Source organism: Vipera berus (assembly GCF_964194415.1).
Source record: "Vipera berus genome assembly, chromosome: 6".
Lineage (NCBI taxonomy): Eukaryota > Metazoa > Chordata > Lepidosauria > Squamata > Viperidae > Vipera > Vipera berus.
Window position 1 is genome coordinate 239888 of NC_138208.1, and position 13560 is coordinate 253447.

Below are 13560 nucleotides of genomic sequence, written 5' to 3' on the forward strand. Positions count from 1 at the left end.
CAGTGACTTGTGACGTTTTTTCTTGGCTTCCTCAAATGACTTCCGGGGAAGGCCATCAGAGAAGCTTGCCGGTGTGATCCCGTGATCGTGGGGCACTTGGCAGCTGATCCTGAGGGCAAGTGGATTGCCAAGCACCCAGATTACGATCACGCGGCCATGAAGGTGCTGGGATGGCTGGAACTCTGAAATCTGGCTATATAACAACCATTTGTTCAGTACCATCGCAACTTGGAACGGTCACTGACCGAATGGTCATAGACTGAGGACTATCCAAATTGACTTTGTACCTCAAGCTCTGTAACTGTGATCAGTAACACTTCCATTTTTTTCTTCCCCAGGACTTCATTGTTAGAATTGATTTTGTCAGAAATGAAGGAAAACAATGTCCTAATCGGTGAAGAGATGGCCACTTTTCTTGCCGTGTGCTTTGAAGAGAAGTGTCAGTCAGTGCTAAGATTGGTTTCTGACACAAATGATGACAAGGTAAAATTCCCCACTCTTACGTTAAAAGGCGAATGGTAAAATAAAAGGCTGGAGTTCTGCACTGGGGCACCTGCACCAATCCTGGCAGCATGACGGGCCCACCCAGCAGAGGGCCAGCCTTTGAGTCACAGCGCCACGCCAGCCATCTTTACAGATTCTGACCCTCACGTCCCCCCCCCGCCTCCCCCGGCGGACATCTCTGGCTCAAGGGCTCAAGAACCTCCCTGCACACCACACCAGCCAAACTTTGTGGACAAATATTTTGTCAGTCTTCTCTCCTCTTTGAATGTGAAGAGGCTGGACAAACGTTCCCTGCACATATTTACCTACGTACAATGCCATCTTGACCTTCCACCCCAGGCCCCATTGGACAGCACTGCCCGGAAGGCCAAAAGTGGTCACTTCGTTTGCTGCCTGTTCGCTTAAATGGGTATAATTTAGCAACATTTTAATCAAATCAACACTAGTTGCATAACCTGTCTTCTTAAGTAAAAAATGTTGGAGTTAACTTTCGGTTAGTTACTAGCTAATCAGTCACAAGCTAATTCTTGGAATCTTTTATAACAAAAGACTTTAATCATTGGATAAAATTGAGTAAAAGCTATACTGTAGCATAAGCCTCTGTAAGTTCAGCCTTTATTTTTAAAAACCTTTTTTCTGCAAATGATAATTTGGCAATTGATAGAATTGGCATATGTTAGTCCAGGTATGCATTTGACAATGCCAAGAACGAAATAACAGTTGAGTAAATAAATGAGAATTTATCCTGTTTCCGATATTCTAATACTGGATAGACAGAAATATTAACCCTGTCATTCAGAAATACTCTTTAATGTACCAAGCGAATAGTTATTAGAAGATCGATATAATTAATATAAACTTTGATGGTTCAGGTAACAACTTTAGTTGAGGTCCTAAGTTGGCGACTGCCTGTATACGGTCCTGGACAAGGTAAGTGAGTGGCCTGGATTAACCTGGACTCGTCAGAGATGGCTTCATTTGTCTGTGCCCCAGTGAACCGCTCTGACCGTTGGGGACCGATTCCCAGAGGCCGTTGAGTCGCTGTGCTTAAGAGGCGAGGAGACATCCCCCTGCCCCTTAAGTCTCTTGTTCCCTTCAAGAGGCAGCTCGGTCCGAAGCGAGGCTTTTCTTATCCAGGACGTACTTTTTCACTGGAGTAGACGTCTTCTGGTATCGTTCATTGGAAGGTGGGCTGCCATCCGCGGCGGCCTGTGTCGAATATTAGGAATATTTTTCTTTTTGAATAGGACACGCTGCTACTTATTTGTTCAGTAAGGGCTCCTGCTGAATTAGAGTTGGATATTTTATGATGGAAGTGCATTATCTGATTTCAAACACGGGGCCTCTCTTCCGCAGGAAGCGCTAGTTGCAGCCCGTCTTCTTGATATTCTTTGTGAAGCGACCTCGAATCCTGGAGAACCGCGGCCTTTGCAGGCTTGTCCCAGTTTGCTTGAAGTGGCTCTCGGTAAGCGGGAAATTTTTGTGATTTCAAAATAGTGTAATTGAAAGAGAATATCGTTTTTAATTTTGCTGGGAAATAAAGTTGTGCAAGGAGTAAATACAGGTCGTCCTCAACTTACAACAGTTCATTTAGTGACCGATCGAAGTTACGGCACTGAAAAAAAGGTGACTTATGACCGTTTTTTCACACTTGATTTCAAAATAGTGTAATTGAAAGAGAATATCGTTTTTAATTTTGCTGGGAAATAAAAGTTGTGCAAGGTCGTCTTCAACTTACAACAGTTCATTTAGTGACCGATCGAAGTTACGGCACTGAAAAAAAGGTGACTTATGACCGTTTTTTCACACTTACGACCATTGCAGCATCCCCAATGATCACAAGATTTATATTCGGATGCTTGGCAACTGGTTCAAACTTATGACAGTTGCAGTGACCCGAGGTCACGTGATCCCCTTTTGCAACCTGAAGTCAACGGGGGAAGGCAGATTCACTGAACAACCGGGTTACTAACTTAACAACTGCAGTGATTCACTTAACAAACGTGGCAAGAAAAGACAAAATGGGGCAAAACTCAATTAACAAATGTCTCTCTTAGCAACGTAGATTTTGGGCTCAGTTGTGGTCGTAAGTTGAGGACCCACTGTACTGAACAGTAGCAAGGGACATTATTTCTGCCCCTTTGTTTGCAACACTTTTGAGCTGTTCTGCCTAATATCTTCTTTGCACATGCCATAAAGTAGCCGGGATCCTTTGTATTTTACGTATGCAGGAGACGGTCTTGTGTGGGAATCTGCTGCTTGTGCTTGAAAGCGGTGAGAATACAGACATCACGAGACAAGAGTCGTGGGGAACCGGCGTCCCAGAATCTGCCCGTTTTAATAATAATAATAATAAATAATAATAAATAATAATAAATAAATAAATAAATAAATAATAATAATAATAATAATAATAATAATTTAATTTCTATACCTTTTAGCCTTTCACCGGGCATGCCTGGCTCCTCCCACCGACGTGGGGGAGATCCTGTGCGTGGGCGTACCTTCCATTCCATCTTGACTCCTGGGGAACGTGGCCTAGACTAGTCCCTGCGGTTGCCTTGAGTGGACTTTGGACACGGCTCGCCCTTGCCTTCTTACTTGGACAGGGAGGGGCTGGCCCAGAGGCACTGGGCCGGCTTCGTGCCCAAGGCAGGACTGGAACTCACGTTGAGGAGAACAGCAGTACATTTAGATATAATTTATTGGGTGTATTTTTCTTTTTATTTCTTACTTCTTGTCTTGCTGTGTATTTTTATGTTGTTGGGTTGTAGTTGTTTTTTACTTCCGAAATGACACTGGAGAACTTTGCCTCTCCTGTTTGACAAGGCTAGTTGTGGAGTTCAAAATATGTAACCTCCCTCCATGATTGAGGCAAGTCATCCCGGAACCCCAGATTCTTTTCCTCCCTCTTGTTTTACTGAAAGAGACTATTTCGGTGTTTCTTTGAATTGTAAGTAGAATCAGTTTGATTTTTTTTTTGATGTTACTACCTGAAAAAATTATTTTCCTTGTTTAGGCCTTTTGAAGCTTGTACATCTCGCTGGGAAGCAAACCACAAATACCTTCACCATCACTTACTCCACAGAGCAGGAAGAAATTTCCCATCCAGCTGTGGGCTTTAAATCACACCTGATTCGTCTCATTGGAAATTTATGCTACAGGAATAAGGGCAACCAAGACAAGGTAAGCTAGGCCATGGAAGCACCCGGTGGGGCCAGCGACACATAGCTATGCCAAATCCTTTTGCAAAGAAAGGGCCGGGATGATGTTCTTCCTCATTTAATCTTCTGCTGTAGCCCAGAAGCTGTGTGACCCCTGGAATCCCCAGGAGAAGGACCGTTGCTGTTTAAGGTTCTGGTGGGATGAACAGCCGTTATCTGGATATTGTCCGTAGGCTAAGGAGGAACTGCAGCTCAGTGGTTTAACACGGAACAGGAATTTCCTCGTAATACAGGTTGCGGGAGAGGAAGGACTTTCCGTCTTCTTCAGACCTGCTTGAACCTTATTAATTCCTGTTCTTCCCTAACCCCATTTTAAATACTTTGGGGATTACATGCAAAGAAGCCTTCAGTGTCCCATTTAGTTTGGCCCCTACATGCCAGCCAACTCATACAGGTTAGCGTGACCTCGCCTTCTGCGTGTCGAAAACCATTAGTCATTGTTGTGCTTGTTGTTTTAGTTTTCAAAGATGGGCTGCTAAGTTTGCAGTTTGAGGATAAAGACTAATCAGGCATGAATACTAGCAACCTTGGGCCTGAATATTTTCCCTGGGTCTGAAAAACTTATAAAGAAGAAATTGGACATCTGTGACTATTCAGAATTCCTTGTCTGAATTTCGGGAGAATCTAGCCTAAGTGGAATTTTCCTCCAGTGGGATTTTCCCATGTATTTTACCAGGAAACATAGATAGGGCAGGCTAGAAAAGTCAGTGCCTTCCTAACCATACCCAAGCTCTCCGAATTTGTTGGCGATGTCCATTTTGCTCTATGAGTTCATGGTAACCTAACCCTAACCCTAAGTGGAATTTTCCTCCAATGGGATTTTCCCATGTATTTTACCAGGAGACATAGATAGGGCAGCCTAGAAAAGTCAGTGCCCTCCTAACCATACCCAAGCTCTCCGAATTTGTTGGCGATGTCCATTTTGCTCTCTGAGTTCATGGTGACCTAACCCTAACCCTAAGTGGAATTTTCCTCCAATGGGATTTTCCCATGTATTTTACCAGGAGACATAGATAGGGCAGCCTAGAAAAGTCAGTGCCCTCCTAACCATACCCAAGCTCTCTGAATTTGTTGGTGATGTCCATTTTGCTCTATGGGTTCATGGTGACCTAACCCTAACCCTAAGTGGAATTTTCCTCCAATGGGATTTTCCCATGTATTTTACCAGGAGACATAGATAGGGCAGCCTAGAAAAGTCAGTGCCCTCCTAACCATACCCAAGCCCTCCAAGTTTGTTGGCGATGTCCATTTTGCTCTATGAGTTCATGGTGACATATCCCTAGTTAGTTTAAACAGAGGACAGGACCAAATGTACAATACTGCATCCTCCAGTTTGGACTGGCACATTTAAGTGTGGAAGCAAATACTTTCAGTCGACCAAACGGGTGAGTATGATCCTAGAGTACCTTTTTTGCATTTCTTGGTTGCTGCCCGGAGTTTCTTATAGATGGGCAGGCATATACTGTAAATTGGGATGGATGGACGGGACTAAGTTTACATATCTCACTAATTCATGGTGTGTTTAAGCGTGGTTCTTGAATTTAAGTCACTGTCCTAGTTCTCACAGGGCATAAACCAAGGTTTATGAACCATAGTGGCTAAGTTCTCCTAGTTATAAGTTAAAAATCCTTGAATCTTGCTACACTTTGGGATCACGTGTGAACCTGGCATGCCGTTCTCTATACTTTGCAGCAAATCAAATGTTAGAAAAGAAAAATATTTAAGTGGATCAGAAATATTTTGAACTATTTGGTAATTATCCCAAATGGAAAGAAAACTAAAAAAGCCCTGTGAGTTTGAGGATACTCTAAATAATTGCTAATAAAATTTTCATATTTTGTGTCTAAACAGAATGTTCTTATCCCCTATGGATTTTTGTTTTTATTTTGCTGTTTTTGCTGGTTGCTAAGTACTGAGCGATATCTGGAGGAAGCAGGTATCTCTTTAAGCCTTCCTTGCTTTAGTTTTGACTGCAGAAAGCGCTATAAAACCGGAGGCTAGGTTGCCTCATGTATTATCTTGTCGAGAGAGGCCTGAGGCAGGGTTCTTCTCCGCCAGGCTACGTACTTTGGCTCTTGTAGGTCCTTTGCAGCAACTGTATGATTTTTCTTGGGCACTTGATTCAGAATGGAAAATTATAGCCTTCCACGAAATTAATTAATCTTAGCGATCCAGCCTAATGGATACCTATAATTCAACCAAAACATGAAACCGAATTTATTGTATATAGTCTCCAAGTATTCATTAGATAATATGGTAAAAAAATAAACATTTGTTTTTTCACTTGCTACACTTTAAAAGATCCGGTTTTGCTTAATGAAACTCATCAGTATGATCAAATATTAGGTGCCCGTGAAATGAAATAAGGATTGGATGGTGGCAAAGTCTATGTTACTACATTATAAAAGTTTTCAGGAGCTGTTTAATTCATATATAAATATCATATGTTTTGCAGCAACCTAAGTACTTTATGTTACCCTTAATTTTATATACAAATAGATGATAGCTTGTTTGTAGATAAAATATTGCAGCTCGTGTCACAAGGTGTATTGCTCATATCAATTTTAGATCTGTTACATTTTTCTGAAATACCAAATGAATTTGTCGTGGTAAATATTTCATTTTAATGATCCATTAATTAGTTTGCCATGAAATTCTTCATTAATTCTGGAAATCATCATTTTGATCATTCCATTTTCCTTGGCAATAAAAAAGGCACTGTGTTTTTTAAGATTGTACAGGCTCCTCCCCCACTTCATCTACCCCAGTAGGGACCCCTCGGCAACCCCCTTGTTCTGCTGTATCCCCCGTGGTGTGGCCCGTGTCCTTTTTCGCCCACAAAATGAGACGGGCTTCAGCCACTCCCAGTTCTTCCACTTTTAAGGGGGGGGGTCCCCCTGAATCCAGCATTAACTAGCTGAGGGCCAAAAGCACAAAACCAGGCGTCCCAGGAGGGCAGGATGGGCTGTTCCACTCTTGTCCGCTCGGGGCCAAGCCACTTCTTCTCTTTCCGGGAGGAGGGCAGACCACCCCTCACCACCTTGAACCTTTGTGGGATGACCAAGTTGCGTGGGAAGGGGACGGGTGGGCTAGGCCCCATCTCAGAACAAGCTGCCCCTTGGCACTTGGGGGGGGGTGGCGGTGGTGGGGTGATTGCCAGCAGCCGCTGGGTAGAGTTGGGAAGGACCGCCCAGCAAAGAGTGCTTCATTGCTTAGCTCACCACCCCCACCCCACCCCCGGCTGTTGGGCAGCTCGTGTGGAGTGCAGAGGGCTATTCCCTGGGCTGGGGCCGTGTTTCTCACGCTCGGCAGCCTGAAGGACTTCGGTCCCCAGAATTCCCCCAGCCCCTATTCTGGGAGTGGAAGTCCACAGGCCTTCAGGTCTTTGCGCTTGAGAAACCCTGGGCTGGCTGCATGGAAAAGGGCAGTCAGAAAGCGGAAGCTTCTTGAAAGGGAAGCGTTGGAGGGTATTCCAGCAGCCGCAGTGGCCCTCCGCAGCCTCTCGACAACAGCAAGCCAAGGGGAAACTGAGCCGGCTTGAAGGAGCCATCTTGGCCGCCGTAGAACTCCTTCAGACCCAGCGAGTCTGTCACGGCTGGGCACCAGTGCCAGATGTAGCTTGGACAATTTTCACAGATTGGATTAATTTCCCTATAAATTCTTTATTTGTTGGAAAAAATATTTTTTAAACTTTCATTTTTATTAGACATTTTAAGAACAACGATAAAAATGTAAACTAAAACACAGGGAAGAAAATAAAAAACGGAACTAATAATACAGTTCAAGAAAGAAAAAGAAAATTAGAAAGGAAAGAAAAAAGATACAAAGAAGTGACTTCCAAACTTCTTTACAGCAATTGTAAGTACAATTATATATTTATCTCTCTCCCTTAATTTTCCTTATGACCCTTCTCTTTCTATATTCTATTCTAATTATAAAAACCATAAATTATAAGTTAATTTTTCTCTGCTTTATGCAAAAAGTTCATAAGAGCTTTCCAGTCATCAGCAAACAGAGATCTTGTGTTTTATCTGATCAAACAACTCAAATTGTCCATCCCCTACCACGTTCTGCCATCTTCACCAACCATTCATGCATTGGAGGTACTGTGAAATCTTTCCATCTTTGTACACACAAAGATGGTGCAGTTCTATACAAAAACAAGATTCCATTATTTTTCCCCAAACTATTTGTCCATCAGTCCCAAGTGGAAGATTTCTTGTCTCGATATCCCTTGGAAAAATTATTGAAGATGTAGCCCATCAGTTCTTCACAGTGGAGTATTGGGGGGTGTTGGTATGTATGTTTACTGTTCAGTTGTAAGAGATATTTTGAGGAGTTAGATGGGTTTCTGTGGATTGTTTATGGAAACTGAAATTATAATTGCAATAGGACGCAGGGTGTGTCATTCTGGGAAATTGCCACCACTTGGGAGGTTGTGGTACCCATCTCTGAACCCTGGGAGTTGCAATCCCAGCATGGAGCTCTTCTTAGATATAAGTCATCAGTACGGACCATTTGATCTACCGCTATGTAAATCCTTCTGGAGATGATTCTAACTTTCCTCATCTTTACATAGTTACAGCGTATTACTTTTAATGTTTTTTGAAGACAGAAGTCCAATTCTCCTCAGAAGACTGAACAGTCTTCAAAGTATATGAAAGGTTAATTTTTTAAAGTTGTCCGGACAATATAATTGTCTGTCCAAAACAGCTATTTGGATTTTGGTGAAGTCACATTCATTATCAGTAGCCACTTCCCTTGAAATTCAAGTAACATCTTTAGAGACGTTATTTTTTTCCAGAAGACAACGATCCTGTGTTGATTCTTCTCTCCACTCATGATTTTAATACGGTTTTTGGATTTCCCAAATCTGTTATTTGGATGAATTTGAATTTGAATTTATTAAATTTATATGCTGCCCTTCTCCCTAAGGACTCAGGGCAGCTCACAACAATAAAAGTTAAAAACATAAAATACAAAATTTAAAAAAGAATTAAACAATGAAGTAAATACATAACAATTGACCCAATAAAACCAAATTTAAAACTACAGTCAGTCCAAGCCCAATTGTTGAAACATCCATGTCTTCAAGTCACGGCGGAAGGACCGAAGGTCAGGGGCCATCCGCAGCTCCAGGGGCAGTTCGTTCCAGAGGGTCGGTGCGCCCACAAGGCTCTCCCCCTGGGGGTCGCCAGCCGGCATTGCTTAGCTGACGGCACCCTGAGGAGGCCGACTCTGTGGGAGCGAACCGGGTGATGGGAGGTTGATAATGGCAGCAGGTGGTCTTGCAAGTGCAGGGCTTTAAAAGTGATTACCAGCACCTTGAATCACACCCGGAGGACAACCGGAAGCCAGTGCCGCTCGCGCAGGAGTGGTGTAACATGGGAGTATCGAGAAACTCCCATAAGCACCCGTGTGGCCGCATTTTGCACCAGCTGAAGCCTCTGGGTGCACTTCAAGGGCAGCCCCATGTAGAGAGCGTTGCAGTAATCCAGGCGAGAAGTGACAAGGGCGTGGGTGACCGTGCATAGGGCATCTCGGTCCAAAAAGAGGCGCAATGGCGCACCAGGCGAACCTGTGCGAAGGCCCCCCTGGTCACAGCAGGACAAAAGGCCTAATGATATCAAGGCAATTACAGTCATGTTTAGGTGGGCCCAGCTGATGTCATAGATAGAAGCTGGTCTTAGACACAGGATTTATGATGGAAACTTACCGGTTACTTTGGGAAAATCGGTCATTCTCAACCAGTTCAAGTTTACAGAATTGATACGACAATAAGCTTGGAGCAATGTAGAATTAAAAAATGAATGTGAATATTGCATGGAGAAACCAACCTGGTAGGTACATGGGAATTTGAGTTCAGTAGTGGAAGGCTGCTTATCTCATTAAAATCTTTGCAAAAAAATAAAATGATTATATAGATAGGAGAAAAATCAAGCTTTGCCATGAGTCTCCTTTGATTTAGCATTCTTACAAAACTAATGCAAGATGACGTTCTATTTAGGGAGATCGTTTAGGTGGGCAATGTGGTCTTTAGAAATCAATAGGGTAATGACAGGGTGCTTTGAATCTGTGGGCCACGGGACCTCGGGGGGGGGACTCAGGGTGAGTCACACCGGAACCCCTTTTGCTATCCCGGCAGACGTCAGGGGGAAGGAGCCTCCGTCCATAAATTTTCAGCAGATTTGCAGGATGTGGTGATTTCTGATAATAGACTTTTTGCCACAAACCACAGTTCCATCTTTTATAAGCCAAAGTGCCTATAGCCCTGGCACCGAGATCTGCATCAGAGAATACACAAGCCTTCTTCCTCTCGATTTACCAGAAAAACCAGATGGAAATTTGCACCTTGCTTTGAGAGAGACCTATAGCCAACTTTTAAAAATTAACTCCAGCTGTCTCCCTTCCTCTAAGTAGGTGGGGTTATTTGGGGGTTCAGGCTTGTTCACGTGGTGGGCAAAGACCGCTTGTGCTGATTTATCAGGAGCTGGCTAGCACTGCAATATTCCAGAGATGTTTCTATTGAGATACTTACTGTAACTTTTAAAAATCTGAGTGTGGATATTCCTCAGCATCCTGAATTTCTCAGGAATCTAAACACCAGAAATAAGACCGCAATTCAGTGTCTTTCAGGTAGACATGGGAGGTTGGAGAGGATGCAGGTTCATGACCCGTCCTCCTCCCCTCTCCGTTTTCTCAGAATCGCCTTCTCCCCCGAACATGGCGCCACCCCCACCCCCGCAGAGGGTGTCTGAATGCTGGGGGTGGGCGCGCTGGCCGGCCCCGTGACGCGGTGCTCGCAGGTGCTCCGGTTCTGAACACTGCGGCAGCGCTCTCTTCTTTGGGTGGAAGCCAGGATGGGGGGGGGGGAGTGTCCGAAGGCGGGACCTAGCGGGGAGGTCTTAGGCGGTGGACAAGCGAGGGGGCTTCGGTGAGGGGGAAATTTTGGAACGATTTGCTCCTTCGGGTGTGCTGAGTTTTTTAAAGCCTTTAACTCTCATTTCTTCGGTGCCCTGTCAAAAATTATACTGCCAAAGTTGAGGGATAATTACTGCTTACCTTGTTTCATATGCAATGGAAAGAAACCTTGCTACTAATACATAATTTAGCAATTTTGCAAGGATGGTGGTGGTGGGGCGTTTGATAAACATACAGAGATGGGTGTGCAGAGAACCACCTAGGAGGTGACCAGGCTGAGCCCGAGGGGGGGGGCAGTCGAAGGCCTCACCCGCCTTGAGTCCCCCTCTCGGATCTAAAACTCAGGCCCGCCTGGGGTCTCCTCGACTCTCTCGCCTCCTGCCAGTTTGCCTTGGCTGTTAGCACGGGTCGTCCTTTTAGTGGCCGTTCAAGGCTACAACAGCACTGAAGAAACTGATTTATGACCGTTTTTCACACTTACGACCGTTGCAGCATCTCCATTGTCACGTGATCAAAATTCAGATAGATGCTTGGCAACTGACTCAAGTTCATGACGGTCGCAGGATCCTGGGGGGGTCACGTGATCACCTTTTGTAACCTTCTGACCAGCAAAGTCAGTGGGGAAGCTGGATTCACTTAACGACCATGTCACTAACTTAACAACCGCAGCGATTCATTTAACAACTGTGGCAAGAAATGGGGTAAAATAGGGCAAAACCCACTTAACAAATCTCTCGCTTAGTAACACAAATTTTGGGCTCCTTCATGATCGTAACTTGAGGACTACCTGTAGTTCATATTCTCGTGGAGAGCCTTAGCACACAATAAGCCTGTTTTCATTTGAACGGCCTGGGTTCCCAATGTCCTGCCCTTGGTAACCTAGTTGCCCTGCACATTTTCCCCACGGCACCTGGCTCTGGAGAAGATGGCTCTCCTCCTCTGCTCTTGTAGGTGCAGCTTTTTCCTAAGAGATCTGTGGGCTTCACCTCGTTGGGCTGCTGCCGGACGCTCTGACTGTCCAGCACGAGTGACCAGGGGGCATATAATCGTTCCCATGGCATATTCACCTCTACCTCCTTGCTCCTTGCTCCGCTTAACATTGTTCTTGACGATTCTAGTTTCTCCTCAAAAGTGTTTTCGCCTCTGTAAATGGCACTAACTTCTCCATCCCAAAATACTTGGGTAGTAAAGTTCTGAAGCCAAGAGTACCAATGAATTTATGTAGAGGTTACTCTGGAGCGGTGAGTCCAGTGCTTAATCGGTTAACTGCTTCTTGATAGCAACCCCCCCCCCCCTGTGATAATAGAAACCAGAAAATATTCCATGGGAGGGAAAAGACGGTAGATAAGAGTCCTTTTGGTTTTTAAGCTCTGGGTTGCTTGCTATAACTCAGCAGTGAAGCTCAGGAAGTAGCCAGGGGCTTCCCTTTTGGAATTAAAGCTGATGTTATTTGTAGAGCAGAATACTTCAGTTGTGAAGTGTTTCCAATATTTGCAGTGCTCCCTTTCCATTGTTGCTGAACTTGCTGCCAAAAATTGACTGATTTTTCATGTATGCCTTCTGGAATGAAAACTGTCAGAATCAGTAATTACATTGTCACAGTAAGAGTTTTTATCCCAAGTGCTAGCATGCCTGGACATACCCAAACATTTAATACGAATATATGACTATTCTTTACTTTTTTGGAGCAGGAGGAGAGTTACTTTAGCTCACGAATTGTGATGTAATTGTACTCAGTTGCAAATTAGGTTTTAGTTCCAACAAAGATCATTTTGGTTCCAGGAACCTTGTTAGACCGGAACTTAATCATTTACACAACAAAGAATAATTAACATCTTATGATTAATGCAAAATTGGTTATATAAAATGGGCAATGTATTTCCATTTGTATACTTAACATAATTAAAAGTAAGTTCTGAAAGAAGTTGTAGTAAAATTGTTATTTGAGTTATTCAAGAAATGCAACTGTGGAAAGACTATATCCGTACCTTGGGGGCAAAATGTGCTGTGATGTTGTGAAGTGAATATTAATCTGAAAGGCAACAAGAAAGGCATTGAAATATGTTTAATATATTTCCTCTGGGGATGTTCAGCCAAATAGTCTACTCAATCCATAATGTAATGTTTCTCAATCTTGGCAAATTTAAATTGCGTGGATCTCATCTACCAGAATTCTAACAGGGAATGAACTGTTCATGACAGTACGCCTAATTCCAGATCCCATCACAACTGTCCCAAGGCACACACCCCCCCCCCCCACACACAAACAAGATCTACTGTGTGACCCTCCCACTGTCAGGCAGGCCTTCAGTAGCCTGGACCAGCACCATTCTGGACTTGAACATCCAGGACCATATAGGCCTGGGGGATTCCGCTGCCAAGTCAGCCACAGAGTCACCAGCCCAGGCAGGGAAGCTGCTGTGTACTAAGAGTAGAGTGGAATGGACTGGGAGAGAGAAGTAGAGTAGAGTAGAGTAGAGCAGAACAGAATACTGTAGAATAGAAGAGAAGAGAAATAAGGAATAGAACAGAACAGAATAAAATAGAATACTTTATTTGGCCAGTTGTGATTAGACACACAAGGAATCTGTCTATGGTGCAGAAGCTCTCAAAGAAAAAAAAAGGCAGGTACACAAGTAACAATCCCATCTGATCCTTTATAGCCCTACTTCACAGACAGGGTTTATATCTATTTACTTGGGGAAAGTGCCCTTGGGTGCACTGAAGCCACAGTGTCTTCTAGATGACAATTCCCTGCTGATCCTCCCCTCTCTGAAGTCTCAGTTGATGCCATATCCCAAACCCCGGGGAACTGTCATCTCAGTGCCCAACCAGATAATACACACCATACTCTCCCCCACTGTTACAGACTGGCATAGCATTCATCATCATCAGTTGTCAAAACCCAGAG

At 44.0% G+C, this 13560-nt stretch overlaps 1 protein-coding gene across 28 annotated transcripts in view; it reads left to right on the forward strand.

The window, feature by feature from the left end:
* The window catches only part of ATXN10 (ataxin 10), a 114863-nt gene that overhangs the window by 20276 nt on the left and 81027 nt on the right, over positions 1-13560 (forward strand). For 16 of the 28 annotated variants that reach the window (XR_014026854.1, XR_014026855.1, XR_014026856.1 and 13 more), the window contains exons 7-9: positions 339-483; positions 1861-1969; positions 3524-3690. Coding sequence is in view for 4 of the 28 variants with exons in the window: in XM_081330815.1 (XP_081186941.1) it covers positions 339-483; positions 1861-1969; positions 3524-3690 (421 nt within the window). In the remaining 24 variants the exon portion in view is untranslated. Of the gene's footprint in view, positions 1-338; positions 484-1860; positions 1970-3523; positions 3691-3803; positions 4106-5579; positions 5665-7434; positions 7587-7929; positions 7974-13560 lie in introns of those variants that run through there. The other 12 variants (XR_014026852.1, XR_014026853.1, XR_014026861.1 and 9 more) reach the window with 4 other exon arrangements.